Source organism: Galeopterus variegatus, unplaced genomic scaffold (assembly GCF_000696425.1).
Source record: "Galeopterus variegatus unplaced genomic scaffold, G_variegatus-3.0.2 Scaffold2246, whole genome shotgun sequence".
Classification (NCBI taxonomy): Eukaryota; Metazoa; Chordata; class Mammalia; order Dermoptera; family Cynocephalidae; genus Galeopterus; species Galeopterus variegatus.
The window spans coordinates 75,313-95,850 of NW_007728357.1; the positions used below are offsets into that span (position 1 = coordinate 75,313).

The window sequence follows — 20,538 nt, forward strand, 5'->3', positions numbered from 1 at the left end:
CTCTACTAACCCTCAAATTCTTTGGGAAATGTATTCTAATACTTTCAGAAGAGCAATGGAGAAACACAAAAATGACTGTCAATGAGTAAATAAGTAGCACGGACAGCAAGCCAAACCACTGATAAGCCCATAGTTGTGTCCAATAGTATGAAATCCTACATGAGAAACTTGAAGGTGATAGTTGGAATTCTGAAGGTATCAGTTTTGCTTAATAACCAGCATTTCAAGTTAATAAACTCAGTCCTGCAATCCCTCATTATATGCAGTTTTGCTTTCTGAGGTTTCAGTTACTCATGGTCTGAAAATATTAAATGGAAAATTCCATAAATAAATAATTCATAAGTTTTAAATTGCATGCTGTTTTTAGCATCAAGATGAACTCTTATGCCATCATGCTTTGTCTGGCCTGGGACGTGAATCTTACTTTTGTCCAGGATATCTATGCTGTATAAGCTGCTGACCATGAGTCACTTAGTGGCTGGTTTCGTTATCAGATCGATTGTGGCAGTGTCTCAGTGCTTGTGGCCAAGTAACCTTCGTTTTACCTAATAATGGCCCCAAAGTGCAAGAGTAGTGATGCTGGTATTTTGCTATAATTGTTCCATTTTATTATTTGTTATTGTTCTTAATCTCTTACTGTGTCTAAATTATAAATTAAACTTTATCATAGGCATGTATAGGAAAAAACATAGTGTATATAGTGTTTGGTACTATCTGCAGTTTCAGGCATCGTCTGGGGGCCTTGGAAGTTATCTGAGTACTACTGTACAGTACAGTGTAGGCTTTTTCTGATTGGGGTTGGTTTTTCCATGAAGATACTATCCAGCCCTAAAATAGACACAGTATCTAATCCAGATCATGGGCTTCCTAGTGACCAAATTCAAGTTCCCACAGAATGTTTCTGGTGTCCAGCCTCAGGCCAGCTGAGTTGGGCCACAGGCTCACCCAGCTCTTTCTCTAAAAGGGGACCAACAGGCAAACGACAGTCCTCTTTTGCAGCCAGGGAAGAAGGGACTTTCAAGAGAAATAAGAGCTTTGTACCATCATGAAAAAGACAGCAAAGAAAAAAACGCAAGAAGCGGAGGGAAAATCCTCATCAATGCATCAATACGTGAGACTTGTTTCCCAAGTGGTCACGTGGTGGCACTTCCTCTGCTTGCTGACCTACCAGAAGTGTTTTGGAAAGAGTCGGATCATGTGAAGCAAACCGAAGACGTTCTGGTGCCCTATACTCAGAAGCTGCAAGCCCCCACTCGGGACGGGCTGTCCAAGGCCGTGACCTTCCAAAGGGCAGAGCCTGCCTTTAACTTAAGTCACATCTGAAGATGAGGAAGGGATGGGAATGGGTGCCCCTATTTCCTCCCACCAACACTACACCATTCACACAGAGTCCTTCACGTGGAACACGAAGAGATGTTTCTCTCTCTTAAAGGTCTCACTGCCAGTACGTCCTTCAAACTTATCCAATGTGCTCCACTTGAGGGTCCTTCCAGGTTCAGTGCAGGAAGAAAAGATTTCTCTAAATGGAAAGTTTAAGGTTGCCGAGGAAGGAGATGCTAGCCAGGTAAAGAGGAAAAGAAGATTTTATTAGCAAGCAGCAAGCGGACCTGCTGGGCTGAGCTGAAAAATGGTGTCAGCACCGAGAGGCAGCAGGGTGTCATTTCTTTAAGGATAGGACTGGCATCTGGTCTAGTTGAGGAAGACAGTGAAAACGTGCTACTCTGGATATAGCCTGCTCATGGGAATAGACTTGGAGAGACAGAAAACTTGGGCTAGGCGGGAAGCAGTTACAATGTTACATTCTAGGTGCAGCTTGCTCAGCCTGGTGGTGAGAACAGAGACTTAGGGAGATAGAAACTTAGAGAAATGAAACCGAAGGTTGGGGGCTTACAAAAAGTCAGGTTTTCAGTTCCAGGGACCTAAAAGAAAGGAGTGTTGAGAATACGTAGGAAATTCAGCATGGAGAACTGAGATACCCACTTCTTAGCCACATGGAACCAGAGACTCCTAGGAGACCCCAATCCCACAGTTATGCCCAAGTGGTCTTTTGACGGTGGTGCTGATGACACGAGACCAAGAAGTGACTCCAGGCAAGGACCTGGCAATGTGTGGCCTCCTAGCCATCCTCAGGGCAATCAGGTGGGTGTGATTTGGGCTGTGGGGAAGGCCTCAGCTCACAGGTATTTCTCCACCTTGTTGCAGAATCAGAAAAGGCACTACTAGTGGTTCTTTCCTGGATGCCTGCCAAGCATATCTTTTTTTAAAAAAAATAAATAAAAAGCCCTTTGAATTTTATTTTAGTCCATCAGTACTTTAGAGAAAGTTTTCAATGTGGCACTTTGCCTACATGAGGCCAAGACCAATATAGCATTGGACAAATGGGACAGGCTCATTTCAGTCTGAGCTCCACAGCATTGAAACCTTAGTAAAATAGGTTTGATTCCAGTTAAAAAAGAGTTGAGTGGATATTTAAAAGAGATGACATGTACAAAATGCTTGGCACCATGCCTGACAGAGAATAAATGGTTTTGCTGTTTATTAATGGTGTTTATTGTTAGGATGTTGATAATGACCCTGATTAAGAATCCAGGATGATGTTTGAGCAATATGGGTCTCAGCAGGATTGACATGACATCAATTAAGGGGAGAACAGAGACCAGAAAAGGAAGTCAAAATGCCAGCTTCGACCAGTTATCAGGTGTTCTTGGGGGCAAACCAGCTCCTCCATCTGCTATCTGAATCCCTCTTTCCCCTTTTAAGGCCTTATTTCTGTGCCTCCCCCCAGCTCAAGTGGCCAGGGCCCTGCACCGCAGTATTCCTTGGTGACATCCCATATTCTGATTATCCCTCCACGTACAACCCAAGTTCTCTGGCCAGGCTCTCATCTCTTCATTACACAGCTGTCTGCTAGAAACCAACTAATATAAAGATGGCATTAAAGATTCATGGAGGCTTCGTGATTGTCTCCCAGAAACATCACACTTGTGGTTAATATCCCTCAGGCTACTGGTAGGTATTTCTCCATCTATTATGGGTATAAAAGGGAGATGGTTTTAATCAGAGCTATTCTCAGGACTCTTTAAATCCAGTCCTCAAGGTCTTAACTTCTTTGCCTATGTACAGAGACAACTCTTAAAGCAAGTTGAGAGTATTCCCATATCTTAAGAAAGTTTAAAAATCTTTGGATTGGTTCGTGACTAAGCTACTATTATATTGAGATTTTTTGGTAACATCTTCGGGCTCAGTTTTCCCCGTCTGCAAAATGAGTATATAACATAAATCTTTTCTCTATCTCATAGACGTGTCTGACTTTATGTGAATAAGCACATGATAAGCCAGCATGTAGGGAGGACCAGAGAATGTATTTGTGTTGATTGGACATGAGAGCGGGAAGCAGGTAGCTTTAATATCACCATTAGTCATGACTCGAGCCAAGCTTAGCAGTTTTAGAACTGCTTAACAATCCTGACTGCATATTAGAATCAACTGGGAATTTTTCTTTAGATACCAATTCTTAGGCCTCTATCCCCAAAGATTCTGATCCAACTGATATGGAGTGGGATCTGAGCATCAGGATTTTTTAAAAAGCTTCGAAGGTAATCCTATTGTGCAGTCAAGACTAAGAACCACAGTATGAGAACAGCATAGATGATATTATACAAAGCAGGAGAAGAAATGGCATCATATTAGGTGGGTCTTTGTTGTGAGCTCTGTATGTTGGAAGGACTCGGCAACTAATGTTGTAGGGTTTCATACCATGGTTGTGGTGTAGGGGAAAAAACCGTTGGATAGAAGCCAGGAATCACAGGAATAATTGAATTGCGGGCTAAAGGAGACCTCAAAAATCACCTCCTTTTATATTCTTCTTCCTCGTTGCTGGGTGAGCACTGGCCATTCAGCTTATGTCTCTAGACCTCAGTTTCCCTGTCCATTCTATGGTTGATTAGGTACACTCAAGGGTGTCTTCCAGTTCTGTTATTCTATGATTCTAAGAGAGTTTTCCAGTGGACTCGGCAACTAATGTTGTAGGGTTTCATACCATGGTTGTGGTGTAGGGGAAAAAACCGTTGGATAGAAGCCAGGAATCACAGGAATAATTGAATTGCGGGCTAAAGGAGACCTCAAAAATCACCTCCTTTTATATTCTTCTTCCTCGTTGCTGGGTGAGCACTGGCCATTCAGCTTATGTCTCTGGACCTCAGTTTCCCTGTCCATTCTATGGTTGATTAGGTACACTCAAGGGTGTCTTCCAGTTCTGTTATTCTATGATTCTAAGAGAGTTTTCCAGCATCAGAGGAAATGGAAGTTACAGTTCCACATTCATGTAGATATTCCCTGGTCATCCCTGTCTAAATTTGCCCTGGGAGATCTTCTGAGCCACAGGCCCTCCAGCTCCAGCTCTCTCTGCTGCCAGTCAAATGCCAGTCTGGGCCCCTCGAGTGGCAGCTGGAGCTCCATCCTTGGGTCCTTCCTTCTCCCAGGCTTCTCCAGCAGGGTGAAAGATTTTGTGCAATTCTTGTAAACGCAGCCCTTTTTAATTGCAGGAGCAGCCCCCAAGTGTTCTCTTTGCTCCCTGGTGAGCACGTGGCCCGACAGCTGCTGGTATCTGCAAAGGAAGTGGTGGAATGTGGAAGGTTACGTGACGTTAGTGCACGTGCATCTTCCAGTCCTGCTCCCCAGGGAGCCCAGCCAACAGTCGCTGTGCCGCTGTGCTCCTTGTCTTCCCCCTCCCAGCAGCCTCGGGATGCCTCGCGGTCTTCTGCTTCACGCTTTTCTGAGAGGATGTGCCTGTGAGCAGAGCTTAAAAAGCTGGTCAAACAACAGCAACAGATGTTCAGTGCTCACATCCTACACAGCAGTCTCTGTACTAGGAATGCCACACTTGGATTCTCCAGGCCTCAGACTCTAAACAAAATCCACTGGAAGGGGATCCTCCCAGCCAATTCCCTAGTACAAATTGTCCTGACTGGTGCACACAATGTACTGGAAAACCAGCAAATCTGCCTGAAACTGAAGGGAAAAGTGCCCTGATATGTGCCATGCTCAAGGCTGCGAGGGAGAAGGAATTTGGTCGGAAAGAAGGCGAGGGGTTTTAAAGTGCACATTGCAGGCCTTTTAGGTACTCAGCATGTGAGTGGATAGAAGAAGGGGTAAGGGGAAGGTGGGGATGTGGCTGGAAAAAACACAGATTTAGTAGAGTCTTGTTTGTGGGAGGGCTTTGAGAGTAAGGTGGGCACTCCAGGGTCCAACAGGACACCTGACATCAGTCAGTCTCCAGGTACAGGTTGAGTTTCCCTTATCGGAAATGCTTGGGACCAGAAGGGTTTTGGATTTGTGATTTTCTTTCTTTCTTTCTTTCTTTTTTTTTTGGAATATTTGCAGCAATTGGCTGAGCATCCCTAATCTGAAAAGTCTAAATTCTTTGGGACCAGAAGGGTTTTGGATTTGTGATTTTCTTTCTTTCTTTCTTTCTTTTTTTTTTGGGAATATTTGCAGCAATTGGCTGAGCATCCCTAATCTGAAAAGTCTAAATTCTAAATGCTCCAATAAGCATTTCCTTTGAGCATCATGTCAGCGCTCAAAAAGTTTCCGATTTTAAAGCATTTTTCGACTTGGAATTTTCAGATTAGGGGTGCTCAACCTGTACTGCCTTCCAGAAACTGGCCCCTGGTCCAGGTAAGACCTGGAGCTACCCTGTCGTGCATCTCATGTAAACCCTTTCAGGGCAGTGAGGACAGTGGCATCAGACCCCAGATCTTCTTCCCTGGCACGTGAGGACCGAGGGCCTAGAAGAACTCTTTCTGTGTTTCCTCTGTATGGAGGGTGGCACAGGACCAAGTAGTGGCAACTTAAGCAAGCCAGATTTTCCTCAACCGTGCAGAGGAATTGACATTCCCAGGCTGCCCAGTGCTTCTGGAGCTGGAACAGCTGCCCTGCTGTCTCATAACACTGGTGGGAGGAATGGAACGAGAGATGTTGCCAGACCAGGAGGGGGCTGGGACTCAAACATGGCACTTCTACTCAGCCTGAGCTCTGGCTCCCAGACCAGCAAGGTCTTATAACATGGACCTCAAAACAGACAGACTTCCGGGCCTCCTCTTAGAAGAAATGTTCCCTTTGGAATTGTGGTGCCAGCCACTTATCCTCAGTGTGAGGAATCCGTGGGAGGAACCACAGATATTCATCAATGCAGATCAGATGTCCAATAGTATTTCCATGTTTGCTACTCTGTAACTAAAAAATGAGTAACCCCCAGGAAATCACATATTTTATTGCTTTTCTTCAGAATGTTCCAAACGAGTTTCCCACCCCCTCCCATCCCCCCAATCTTCTGCAAGCAGGCCTAAAAAAAGATGCTCTGTGTCATCCTTCCTCTCCAATCTGGTCCTCAGGGGGATGGGGGTGGTGGAGCAGGGCCTGAATAGCAAGACTGACACTCCAGATCTGTACCTTCACTCTATGGGGACTGAGCATGACCCCAGGTGCGGGGATTAACCAGAGTGAGGAAAACAAAGGGAAAAACAGGAATAGCAGAGGAGGCACCTGGTCTGGGGAAGGCTAAATTCTCACTGTGGGAACCAGAGATTTCAAACCACTAATTAAGTCAGGGGACTTCAAGGGTGCACATAAATTTACCGGAGCAATGTGGTGAAAGATGTAAAACTGGTACAGGTAATACTTGCTAAGAAACTGGGCAGTGGTCTCCAGAGCTGAAAGCACATTTGAGAATATCTATTTTTTTTTTTTTTCTGCTTTATTTAAACTAACTTTCTCCTTGGTTTTGCTTTCATAAATACAGTTTATTGCTTGTTTTGTCTTCATCTAATAACACGTTTAAGAACCCCTGGAGAATGTGCATCTCGGTGGGGGCGGCAGAATGGGGCTCTGGCTTCCCAGAATGGCAGCCCCCAAAACACAGCACTCCATGAGTCACACTCCAAAGCTCAATATCATTTTCTGCGCCTGTGTCTCAGAGATGCCCAGAGACCATCTGACAACGTGAATTGTTCCACACAGAAAACAAGAAATGAACGCCTCAGCCCGGGCTCTGGTTGGGGCCTCAAATGGGTCCTCAAATGTCTCTGCCGGACAAGGTCATCCAGCCACGGAAGGTTCCACCTCACTCTGCCTGACGCCATGGTGGAATAATGCAATCGCTTTGAATATGGCAACAGGCTGTCATAGATGTCCACGAATGTCCCTCCTCACCGTGATGTGTACCCTCAAATGTCCTTTCCCTCTTATGGAGTAATTTGCTTCTCCGTCTTCAGGTAGCATGAAAAAGGAGCAGAGTTGGGCTTCTGTCGAGCTGTCGCTGTGGCACTGTTGGAACCTCAAGCATCGCTCTTGGGCTGCCTCATCATCTTGACGAATTCCTTGACTTCCTCCTCCAAGGCCTTGTTCCTCCTTTCGACGTCCTCCCGGGAGCGCTCCACGTTGCGGAGGCTGATTTCCAAGGCTGCAAACTTCGTCTTCTCCTTCTCCAGCTCTTCGTTGAGCCTCACCACCTTAGCCCACACTTCATAATTTTCCTTCTCAAGGCTACGAAGAAAGAAAGGAAAGAAGGGAAGAACAAGATATTAATTCTAGGCTTTTCCTTCACCCTTGCTCACAACTTCCTTTGTCCATTTTCCTTTCCAAATCGTGAGATCCGTATCAAGCTGGACCTTTTATTTATATCTAAACCTGAAATCCCAGGGCATGTCTTATGTAACACCATCTTATTATTGCTAACGTTTTTCCTGTTGTTTTATGTTTTGTATCTTTAACCAGATAATAACAGAGTCTTTGGAAGGAGGGGCCACCTCCACTACACGCACAGCACCTTGTATCAGTCCTGCTCCACAGAAACTGTGGAAGCTCCAGCCATATTCCAGATTCCCCGAAGCCTTCGTCACATGAGTGCCTCTGCATCCTGCTCCAATGGAGAGCACAGACCAGAGCACTTTCTTATCAAGGGCCTCCTGGAGATCAAGATTTGAGAAGCAAGGGAAACTGCCCTTTGGGAGCAGCAGCCCTGGAGGTCCCACCTTCACTTCTGAATCCCACTCCGATTCCTGGATTCCCAGGGTTTTCATTGTTACTGGCCAAAATCCTAGTGTAGCCCCAGGTGCCCTCCTGCCAGGTGTGCTGAATTAGCCCTCAGGAGTGAGTGTACATGCGCCATTTGTAAGACAACGGATGGAATTTCAGTGCTGTCGGGAGACTGTGTGATTGGAGATTTGCTTCAGAATTTCATTCTGTGGGGTGCTGCCTCCCTGCTCCCCAAACAGCCTGCCCATTCTCATATGGAGACTTGAGCTCCCACCTGAGCCCAGGCCTCGGGTTCTATCTCCAAGGGCTCTGACCTATTCTGCGTGTAATGGCATCTCTTCAGAGCCTTGCCTACCCCTGCCTGTCTCTTCTTGAAGCTGAATTGGTCTCACTCCTTCTGACCTTCTCATTACAAATCTAGTCTTCCTCTCCAAGTTCGCCATTCCCCTTTGGCTCTGCGGGAACTCCCAAGTGAGACACTGCACTATATCTTGACCACTGATTCCAGTGAACAGGTAGAATCTGTGTGGGCTCAGGAGCCTGGCTGACCTAGGTTCAAATCCCAGCCCCACCAGTTATTAGTTGTGTGACCTTCAGGAATGTTTTTATACTTTCTGATCCCCTATTTCTCCTGTAAAATGGGGATATTTCTTATTTCACAGGACTGCTGTGGGGATCATATGAGAAGATGTCTCTGAAGCACAAAGCACAGGGCAGGCACAGCTGGACTGACTCTCCTGTAAAATGGGGATATTTCTTATTTCACAGGACTGCTGTGGGGATCATATGAGAAGACGTCTCTGAAGCACAAAGCACAGGGCAGGCACAGCTGGACTGACGATTCTCCCCCTCTGCCACGCACGGGAGGCTCCCCTGACAGGTGGATTCAGAGGACTCTATTCTGTTTAGGAGGTGCAGCCTCCTCTGTGGCAGCCACTTCTTTTCCTACTCTGCCAATGACACTCATGTTAGAGTGCAGCGTGAGCCTCTCTGGGGCTGCTTGGGTCACTACCAAGATGTCACAGAAGTAATTCTACAAATGATTGATTTTAGGTTCTTAGACAAAGGAGTTACATTTTGCTTCTAGAGGGGCAGCCCTCTGCAGGAACAAAGGATGAGAGCTCACAGAAGTCTTCCTTCCAGGTACCTGAGTCTGAATGGACTCAGAAGTATCCATGAATATGAAAGCCCCACCGATTCACATTTCACTCCCTTAGGACAAGTGTTCACATGGGCAAAGCCAGGTTGAGGGTGTCTCTCATGAAAGAGAATTTGCTGGCCCATCAGTACTGTAAAAAAGATTTCATGACAATACTTTACCTACCCAAGAGAAGAAACTGTGTCCAAGCATCTTAGGAATTTGCATGAGATTGTGGCAGTAGCTGCCTAACTGGCCTCTCACTTCTGAGGTTAAAACCATCCAGAAGCTTCCATCTTACTCAGGCTTTCCGGTGGCTGTGCTCTGGCCTCCTGTACTGCCCTCCTCTCCTCTCCTGCTGGTTACTTTGCCCCGCTCCAGCCGGCTGCCACTCTTTGTGCGCATGAGCAGGCCAGACCCTGCCCTCGCCTGGCCCCTGCACCTTTGTTTCTCTCTGCATAGCGTGCTTCTTCCCCGATGCATGGGCCCGACTATGCCTCATCTCCTCCAGGCCTTCATTCACACGCTGCCTCCTTAGGCTGCCTCTGACCACCCTACTTGACATTAAAATCTCCTTCTTGAACTCTCCATAGCATTTTCTACCATCTGATACAGCATATATTTTATTACATATTTGTATTGTCTGCCTGTCCCCACTAGAAGGAAAGCTCTATAAGCTCAGGGACTTGGTCTCTTTTGTTCAGTGCTGTTGCCCAACACCTGGGGTGGTGCCAGCGCAGAGAAGGTGCTCAAGAAACATTTTGCAGAATTGATGAATGACATTAATACGAAAAATGTTAAAGGTTCTTTATAATTCATTAAAGCATGTTGGTCCTTAGAGAATCACTATTTGGAAATTGTTGATTAAGCTATTTAAGCTAGATAAATTTTCATAAATCTAATCTAACACTTTGTCTTTGTGTCACTCCCTTTACCCTTTTCCTTATTGGGCCCCGACTGCTATAGGTTACTGTTTTCCCTAAATTGTAGTTCTATAATGTGACCTGTTTGGTAGATGAGCACAATCTCTCTTGCTTCTAAAGATGGAAGCCCAGTGCTCCTCTGTATGTGACTTACTTTTTAATCTGTTCCTCGTACGTTTGCTTCTGAGTCTCTATTTCCTTTTGTAGCTCCTGGACCATCCTCTGCAAAGAATCAAGTTCCTCTTCTCCACAGTTCTTTTTCCCAGGCCCAGTTGCAGAGTTTGGGCTGGCAGGAGTCTCTCCCTTGGAGTCACAGGTGTGGGAAGAAAGCGCACCCGCTTCGTGCCCAGGGGACTCTGGCAAGGCAGGGACATTATCATAGGTGGAAGTCCGCTGGGAGTCAGAAAGGTGGCGCAAATCTTGAGACACTGTTCTCCTGTGCCCTTCACTGGCTTTAGCCTCTGAGGAAGGCGACCAGAACTCATTTTTAAAGATCTCCACTTTGCTGCTGTTGGCGCCTTGAAAAGCTGATGCCAAGAAACATTTCCGGTTCGGGAGTGTTTGAGTCCTTTTCCGTGACTGCACCTTCCAATCTCCTGGGTTTTCCCTGGGGGCTTTGCTGCTGTCCTCTAGATAACTGTCGTTTGGCTGCTGTCCAGTGGGGCTAGTGGCATCAGAGTCGCTGGTCTAGAAAAAAATAGCCATGGATGTTACCTGGGTTTTTTTTCCCACCTGTGTGTCATGCTCCCCAGATAAGGATAAGGAGACTTGAAAGAAAATGTTTCCTGGTGAGAACCTAAGAAACTCTTAATTAGAAGACCACTTCTTTTTTTTTTTTTCCTTTTTGTCTTTTTTACTGACCGGTAACGGGATCGCAACCCTCGGTGTCGTGCCTGTATCGGGGACTGGCAACGGGATCGCAACCCTCGGTGTTGCTCCCGCACCACGCTCAGCCAGTGAGTGGGAACCGGTCTCTACATGGGATCCAAACCCTTGGCGGGAGAGCCACCACGCTCCCAAGCGGTGCACTCTCCAGTGCGCCACCGGGCTGGCCCAGAAGACCACTTCTTAATGTATCACGTTAGTTAATTATCTGTGTGGCATTTTTTCCAAAAAGGGTATTACACTTAAGGGAATTCACACTCTAGAGACAAAGTGTTGACTTAAATCAATTGTTTGTGTAAAAGAGTCCTAAAGTAGGATAGTTTTATAACCTTGGAATGGGAGGTGTTTCTAACTATGACTCAAAATCCAGAAGCCATAAACGAAAAGTTTGATAAATTCAACCTACATGGATTTCTATGACCAAAAAAATTTAAAATAGCAAAAATAAAACAAAGAAACAAATCACCACATGCTAAATCAAAAAACAAATGACAAACTGGCAGAAATATTTGCAATGCAGATTACAGACAAAAGGTCACTCTCCCTAACATATACAGTTCACAAAGATTGAGAAGAAAGAGACCAACAACCAATATAATTATGGGCAAAAGACAAGATCAGATAGTTCACAGAGGGAAAAATACAACTGGCCTTTACACACAAGAAGAGATGTTCAGAATCTCTCATAATACGAGAAACTCAAATTAAAATTACTGAAATACCAGTTCTCAACTATCAGATGGGCAAACCCCCAAAATGTAACACACTGTTGGTGAAACTATAGGGAAACAGGTTCTTTCATGCATTGCATGTAGAAGTATAAAATGACACACACTCTAATAATTTTTATCAAAATTACACATTCAAATCTCTTTACCCTCTGACCCAACAATCCCACTTCTGGAAGTTTATCCCAGAAATACATCTGCCTGAGTACAAAAGCAATATGGTCAAGGTTATTCACTGCAGACTTGTCTGTAGGGCAAAGGACTGAAAAAATGCTGCTCATCTACAGGGGCTGGTTAAGTAGATTATGGTACATGTACAGAACGGAAGACTATACACCTGCCAAAAACATGAGGTCATGTCTGGTAGTTGTTCATGTACTGACTTGAAAAAGTCTCCAGGTTATACCATTAAGTACAAAAATACAAGATACAGAGTAATGGGCAGCAGGGTGGAGAGAGAGAGATTTACACTCATCTTTTTTGTATTTGCATAAAGGAACACTGGAAGGATAAATAAGAAATTAATAAAGGCAGGAAGGGGTGTGGTGCATGGAAATAGGAGGGAGCAGGACTTCTCAATGTATACCTTTTTCTATCTTTTTGATTGAATGATGTTTGTATGTTATATATTTTAAAATTAAATTACAAAGAAAAAGAAGAGAGAGAGAATGAGCCCTAAACATAAAATCAGAAAACCAGGCTTCAAGCTCTCCCTTGAACCCTCCTAGCTAATCACCTGCTTCAGTAACCCTACCTGGGGTCAGAAGTACCTGGGTCCTGAAGTGAGAATTAGATCTATGCTGCAGACTTGGACCAGCTGGTCAACCTCTCTGAGCCTCTGCTCCTCAATTATAAAATATGGATGACAAATTCTGCCCGGCAATGCTATGATGAAGACTCCAGAGGTGATCTATTTAAATTTGCCAGCACAGTGCCTGCCCATAGCAAACAATAAAGAGCTGAAAACCATTAAATAAATATAACAATGGCTACTCTCAAAGACTGCAGGGATGATCTTATTACATGAAGTATGACCATTTCTAAATTTTAACTTAGTTTTAGAGTGTTAATAAGATGTGTTGCATCCGGACACACCTCACCTAAGAAAAACCACAACCACTACCACTTCTTGCCATTTTTTTTTTTTGTCATCTTCAGGATCAACCGTACTATAGGTAACGCTAGTTATCTGGTCAACCAGAAATCTTAAATTCATTTCCTGGCCTCACTTAAAGATCAAGCTGCTATATAAAGTTCACATGTTCTTTTTAAAAATATTTGTCCCTATAAATATATAAAAATATTTGACCTTTGTAAATGATTGCCCTCAAATTGTCTACATTTTGGAGTCAACAGAGTTTTTGGACATTGGGAACGTGAGCTCCAACCCTTCGGTACAAATGAGGGGGCTGACATTGCTGAGACGGCTTATCAGGGAATGAGAAATATTACACCAACATATCACATACTATGAGAAAGAAATCACGTTTCACGGGTTAGCAGGAAACCAGTTCTCTCTGGACTTCCACCCGGAATTTTCAACAACTCTCTCGAAAACATTTACAATGTGATATATATCTTGTCCATTAAACTTCCCTGCACTATGTTTGAAAGGGTTTCTGCTTTCAAGTGGGCTTCAGTGAGAACCCTCATCACTTAGTCACTGGGCAATTGGCACATGTGTCACTAGTCCCACCTCCAGGATGCCAATAGAGACTAGATTTTGAAAGAAGCCAGGCTTTCACGAGGTGTTCAAATGAATCTGTACCAGCTGTGCCTTATGCCTCAACATTATCCAAAACTCCCAAAATTACCACCTCAGAGCAGCTCTTACACAGAATGCTCTGAACTACAGGAAGAGTCTAATAGAAACAGGAAGGCTCTCTGCATCTTACCATGCTACTGAAACTGTCTGTCCTAGAAATCCTCCCAAAATTACCACCTCAGAGCAGCTCTTACACAGAATGCTCTGAACTACAGGAAGAGTCCAATAGAAACAGGAAGGCTCTCTGCATCTTACCATGCTACTGAAACTGTCTGTCCTAGAAATTGGGGGGTCTTCAGTGGCATCCCAGCCCACAGAGCTTCGAGCCACTGGAGGTTTCTTGGGGTCATTTTTCTGGGCAGAAGGTGACAGGGGTGCATCCTTGGACTTGGGGAAGAGGACTTCATGGTCTCTGATCATCATGGTCATCACTCTCTGGATCTGAGGGGTCCCTGAAAGAAAGAAGAAAGATTTGTAATTTGTAATTGCTTGGGTTAGGAGATTATGGCTAAAGGGATGGAATAAATGAAGGATATGGGAGTAGAGTGAAAGAGGGAGCTGTTAAGATTATTTTGAGCTTGTAGTCCACAGGATCAGTTTTGATCAGGAAAGTAGGCAATTTAGCAGGAGAGAAAACAAAGACATCTTTCTCTCCTGATGTGGACCTCAATATGACATCTGATTTCTTACCAGAAACTTAGCAAATATGTACCAGACCTACAGCCTCCCCACACCCATGGCAGTTCTCTATGCCAGGACTTTCACTCATTGAGCCTCAGAAGTCTTCTCTACATAGCTTTACAAGCAGTCTTCTTGTGAGCTGGCTTATAAAATTAACCCTGTTTGCTCTATCTGGCTAAGGGTATTTAGAAGTAATAAAAGACTAAGTTTAACACTAGCTAACTGCTTTCATGCTATCCTACTAATTGTGTGGTCTCAGGCAAATCCTTGACCTCTTTCTTCCATTGTGATCTGGAAAATGGACATAATTCTGGCCCTGCCAACCTCATGGGGCTACTATATAATTTAGCCAAGATAATCAGCTAAATATGCTTGGCAAACTACAGAGCAGTGCACGAAAGTCAGAGGTAGTGTTGTCACTTCCTCTCCACCTGTCTTCACCACAGGACCAGCCATACCTCTCATGATCACAGCAGGGTCTTCGACCTTCGACTTGATAAGATTCACACCAATCACAGTAGCCAGGTTTTCCACGCTCATCTTGTTAACGGTGCAGTTCAGCTGGATTTCATGCAGGAACCTGCAGGCAACCAAGAAATCCCTTAGTAAGAAACAGGAAGTTGCCAGGAGGAAAGACCTCAAAGTACCAGCAAGACCCTGAGGATGGATCCCAATTCTTCTGGGCTCAGGGATGGGACCAGCCTGCTCTGCCCACAAGAATTTAGCTTCATCCTGAAAGATTCAAGACAAAGAAAGGAAAAGAAACCAGGAGGGGCTGCCCAGCTGCCGGGGGTGGGGGTGGGGAATCACCTAAGCAGGAGGTAGGATCCAGTTCAGGGAGCTAACAGGAGACTAGAAGGACTAAAATGGGTATTAGACTGCCATCACTTTTATAATCTAGAAGCTGCAACAAATTATTTTTGAAAAATAAAAGACAAAATTCAGGTCAGTCTGGGATAGAGATTCAGGGTCCCAGCCCAACCAGATCTAAGTCAGGCCACATGCTAGATGTTGCCCCAGCAATGGCACAAAGCAAGGTCCTCCAGAAGGGCCAGACAAAGAGAAAAAGGGTGGCTTAAGTGAATACCTCCTGGGCGCTAAATTATGGTGCAGATTCAGGAAGATGGGAGCTAATTCTAGAAACATTGTAAAGCTTCTGGGTCCTCTTGCATTTCCCAGAACTCTGGGTAGCCCTGGGGCAGGCCTAAAGGAGGGAGTGTGTTCATTTTGTGTGCCGACTGGGATTTGGGGGATCCTTGAAATTGTCTTGTGGAAACAGAAAGCTACCTCAGTGCTATGTGAACAGAGTCGACCTTCCAAAGTTCTGACCCATGACCTCTGAGTTCACAGAGATAGTCTCCTTCTTCTAATGGGGGGATTCATTCTACATGACTGAAAACTGTAGGGTTGATACCAGGAGACGCTCACCTGCAGATGTAGCTCAGGAGACTATAGTTCTCACGAGGAAGGATGGAGAGCTGCTTCATCAACTCCTGCTGGGCCTGGGAAGAGAGTTTCAACACCAGAAAGTGAGCTTGCCCACTTGCCAGCAATGAGACCTGGGAATATAAGTGGTGTATCTGTGCAGAAAGACCTGTTCCTGTAGTTTTGTGGGTTTAAAAACAATTTTTTTATTTGAAAGTAACTATAAATTCTCAGAAAGTTGTAAAAAATAGTATATAGAAGGTCATAGGTTTTTGTACAGTGCATTTTTTTTATATGCCTGTCATTAAGCCACCAATTTTTTTATTTGAAAGTAACTATAAATTCTCAGAAAGTTGTAAAAAATAGTATATAGAAAGTCATAGGTTTTTGTACAGTGTATTTTTTTTATATGCCTGTCATCAAGCCAACCTACCACACCCCACCCTGAACCCTGAGCTACTTACTCTAAGGGAAGGACAACTTGATAACTAAACTCACACTAACTGTTTGCTTGATGAATGCTTGCGATGTAACAAATTCAATAGAAAATTGGACCATCATCAAATATCTCAGGATCGCCTTACAAGTAGTGAGAAAAGGAAGAGACTCCTGAGAAGGGTTTCGAGCACTGCAGCCTTGTTGAGACTTGCAGGGACACAAGCTGGAGGGCAGATGCGAGGTCAGACTGTGGAAGCTCTGTGGTGGCCATGAACTTCAGGCATGGTCATTTGAGGAATGCATGTGCCAGGGAGAGGAAGGACAGGGAGCTTTTCTTTGGTCTTTTCAGGCTCAGCTGTCTGCAGGGTCTGTTATCACCACCTGCAACATCACCTTTATGACAGTGTGCAAATTCGCCAGCAGGTTTTCTGCTTTTGTATGAATTGTTTCCAGACAGGCCTTATAGCCAACAATCACCACACTGGAGTCATTTTAATAAACCAACCAATGAACAAAAGAAACCCAACTGACAGCAATTTGACCATGGTCCATTTCTTTACTGGATCATTACATCCTGTGACGGCTGGGGTTTGCATCATCTACCTTTTGTTACTGAGGAAGCTCCAGTTTGATGAAATATCTCACCACAAGGTATGGGGCCCTCTGACACACCATTGCCTATGAGATTCGTGTTCAGGAAACCAATTGCTTTCTTCTAAAACAGGACAACTAACTCTAATGAGGGACAAACCTTTGCCTCATCCGCATTCATGAGCTGCCCGCAGAGCAGGAAGCCCTCGTACTGGCTCCAGGGGACCACTGGCTCCGGGAGGTCTCGCAGGTAGAGCTTTAACAGGGAGGCTACGGTGTGCACATCCGTGTTTCTGAAAGGGAATAAGTAACACTCTTTTAAGAGAAGTTCCAGAACTCTCACCTCTACCCTGGTGATCCAGTCAATAGCAGCCTAAGATCCAAAGGGGCGTTTTGCAGAGGCATAGGGTCTGATAAAGAAGAATCCAAGTCAAAACATTTTTGCTAATTCTCCCTTCTGGAATAAGAACCCCAAACACTTTTTCCTGTATCTTTTCTACCCTCAAAGGTGAGTTCAAGGCCCACTTTTTCATTAAACTTTCTCTAAAGATTTTAGTCTTTGCTTCTTTCTTTCTTCAAGTCACTTAATACCTCACAATTACCGTTTTCTAATTAGTCTCTAATTTTTCATGTGTTGACTCCTTTATACAGTTATCTTTGGTTCATCAATCTCTTTAATCATCCAGAATGCTTAAAATAGTTCTGGGATTCATTCATATGTTTACTTAATGATTCATTTCATCAATAAGCATTGAGAGAGCCTACTAGGTACAAGATATTTTGTCAAGCACTGGTACTTTAGCAGTGAACCCAAGGGACATAGAGGACCCCTGGCCTCATGGAGCCACAGAGCTGTGGGGACTCAAGTATTACCAGGTCATGACAATACCATATGGTTACCACCATGATATGGGAAGGCCAGGACTCAGGACTGTATGAAAGTGTGGAAAAGGGACACCCAAGCTAGAGTTGGGGAGACATAGGTGACTCCTCAGATAAGACCTGAAAAGTGGCGAAGAATCAAAACCCGGAGCAGGCAGCCTATGTGCCAGCCTGGAGGATGGGAGAGGAGACCCCAACGTGGGAACTGAGGCAGGTTCACATGCAGCCTGAATGAAAGACGCACAGGCTCTTTGGTTTAGCTTCTGCAGTTTACAGCAGGGCTCAGCAAACCATGTCCCAGGAACCACAGTGGGCCCCCCACCTGTGTTCGCACAGCCTGACAGCTAAGAATGACTTTTACGTTTTTAAATGGTTAGAGAGAAAAAACTCAAAAGAAGTAGAATATCTCATGACATGTGAAAATTATATGACATTCAAATTTCAGTATCCATCAATAAAGTTGTACTTATTTTTATTTTTTGTTCGTTGATTTTGTTTCATTTTGTTTGAAGAACTGGTATTGGAAACAATCTGACTTCATAGTTCCACATATTTCTGCTAAGTTATGTGGAGTGTTAAATAAAAACTCGAGGAGCCCATTGTTTTGGACTAAGTTTCTGCACTAGGCCCAGAAAGACCAAACTAAAATTCAAAATGATTTCTAGTTTCAATCTGATGGGGTCTGAAAAGATACTTGAAATGGTTTCAATTTTTAAAAATTTGTTGAGACTTGATTTGTGACTTAACATGCATTCTATCCTGGAGAGCGTTCCATGTGCTGGAGTCACCCCTGCTAAGTTCCACATCACCAGACTAAACTGAGTTGTGGTCTGACTTTATGAGAAATCAGGAGAGAGAAAAAACAGTCAATTTCCCAAACGGGCCAGTTTAAGTCTTCAATAGGCATAATAATGAAGTTTCCTGTGCTTTAATCCTTACACAAAAAGGTAGCCTGAAGTCAACTGATGTTAAATAAGCGGTTACTCTTCTTCCATCAATAAAGTTTTAGAAGAACACAGCTATGCTTATTTGTTTATTTATTGTCTGCTTTCTCATATAACAGCAGACTGTAGTAGTTGCGGCAAAGACCACACAACCTGCAAAGCCTGAATATTTAATATGTAGCCCATTAAGAAAAGTTTACTGACCCCTGGATTACAGGACTATTGCATTTATTCCACAGCTCTGCAGGAGAAAGTAAGTCCGAATTTACCATAACTTGAAGCTGTAATAACAGAAGAAATGTCAATTGAAGAAATGCCAGTTTAGAAATGTCAAGTGAAAAAGTGTTTGTGTATTTCATAGTGATAAAGCCTGGCATTCTTAGAAGGCAGCTCCGGTAGTCTCTTGAAAAGCTGTTATGTGGTAAGAGGTCCAGACAAGCAGAGTAGCTCCTTGGTTTCAGCGATGAGGAATACAGAATAGACTGGGTGGACTTGCTTCCTGGAGGAGGGAGGGGAAGGGTGGCTTTAGGCAGGAGGAGAGAAGGAGGCATTCGAGGCAGCAGAAGCAGGAACACCAGCCCTTGACTGCAAAGCTTGGTGTTGGTTTTTTGCATACCTTTTTTGTTTCTGTTTTTGACAGCCAGTTGTTGGAGGTGCCTTCTGAAGAGGCTCCCCCTTTCAGCTTGTGAACTCTCCACCTTGACAGGAGAACATGCTGGCACAGAACCCTGTCTAGCTCCATGGCTGCCCTCAGGAAATCTGGGGTGGGGACCATCCTCTCAACAAGAAGATTCTGAAAAATCCTTTCCTGCTGAGTCATTGCTTAAAAATACCCCTGGGAAAAGTGAGGCTGGGAAAAGTACTCTTGTCAAAATGCAATGAGAAGTTTTCAAGAAAGTGGCAGAAAGACAATCAGCTGACCATTGGCAGAAGCAGCATTCTCATAAAGTCCTGAAGTTGCATTCTCCTCATGTCCCTACATCACAGTCCACCCCGCTGCCTTTATCAGAATCCCAGGACTCCCCTTTCATTGGAGCCTCTCCCTCACCCCACATCCAATCAGTCTCCCAAATCTCCTCAATTCTGTTATGCCAAAGTCACGAGAATCCCTCTAAGCCCCTTTCCTTTCGCCACCCTGTTTCTGAAGGTCATTGGCTTTGGTCAGGATCCCACCCAGCCTCCTGTCTGGTCTCCCTGCCTCCAGCTTGCTAGTCACAGATGCACTGTCACTACCTGGCACAACCCCCAACGCTCAAAACACACCCACAAAGTGAATGAAGAAATAAAAAAACTTGGAAGGAGAAAAACAGCATAAATCATAAATTGAAAAACTGGATCTTTCAAAGAGAAATGATAACAATAGAAAAGACAACTGGATAGTTCCATCAGGAGAAATTAAGACGGCAAAAATATCCAACATTAGAAAAGAGGAAGAGGTTATAACCACAGATGTTATAGACACTTCAAAGTTATAATCCAAGAGCTCAATTAACTATATAAACCATTTCAGAACACTAAGATGAAAGCTTCCCACTTCACTTTACCAGTCAAAGAAAATGCTGACAAGCCATGCTCACTGCTTGGACTTTCTGACTCCTCATTTTTGTTTATTGGGTCTCAGTCTAAATGTTATTTTCTTGGGGACATCCCTAAGTCCACCAGACCATGTCAAAAGCCCCCTATTCTAAGTTCACAGTACTACCTATTTTTCATTGTTAACACCTAACACAATGGAACTTATACAGTTATTTCTGCAATATTTTTTGTTTTAATGTTGGTCCCCCATTGTACTAGGGCTGACTCGGATGTCATTCTTACTAAGTTTCCAGCATTATTTTTCTTGAGTTTGCTGTTCCTCCAACTCAATGGAACATCCTTAAATGATTTTTTCTTTTAAATCAAGGAGTAAGAGCATGTCAGGGGCCAGGTGCCTTCTGAGTTCAATGGCTGATCCCCCAGAGATACCCACAGCTCCTCCAATGGCTCTGTCAGCCCTTTCCTTGGAGTCCTGGTGCTTATAGTGTGGCATGTCTGTCTGTCCATTTCCACAGAAATATAGGTATCAGAAGTGTATCAGCTTTGTGGCCAAGCAGTATCCAGCCTG

General features: G+C 44.3%; 1 protein-coding gene across 1 annotated transcript in view; it reads right to left on the reverse strand.

Moving 5' to 3' along the window:
• Positions 1 to 6,251: 6,251 nt before the first annotated feature.
• The window catches only part of ARHGAP25 (Rho GTPase activating protein 25), a 91,390-nt gene continuing 77,103 nt past the window's right edge, over positions 6,252 to 20,538 (reverse strand). The window contains exons 6-11 of the mRNA XM_008581062.1: positions 16,769 to 16,901; positions 15,583 to 15,656; positions 14,613 to 14,734; positions 13,729 to 13,925; positions 10,250 to 10,782; positions 6,252 to 7,542 (exon numbers count right to left, since the gene is read on the reverse strand). Of these exons, the coding sequence (XP_008579284.1) occupies positions 7,335 to 7,542; positions 10,250 to 10,782; positions 13,729 to 13,925; positions 14,613 to 14,734; positions 15,583 to 15,656; positions 16,769 to 16,901 (1,267 nt within the window). The 3' untranslated portion in view covers positions 6,252 to 7,334. The remainder of the gene's footprint in view (positions 7,543 to 10,249; positions 10,783 to 13,728; positions 13,926 to 14,612; positions 14,735 to 15,582; positions 15,657 to 16,768; positions 16,902 to 20,538) is intronic.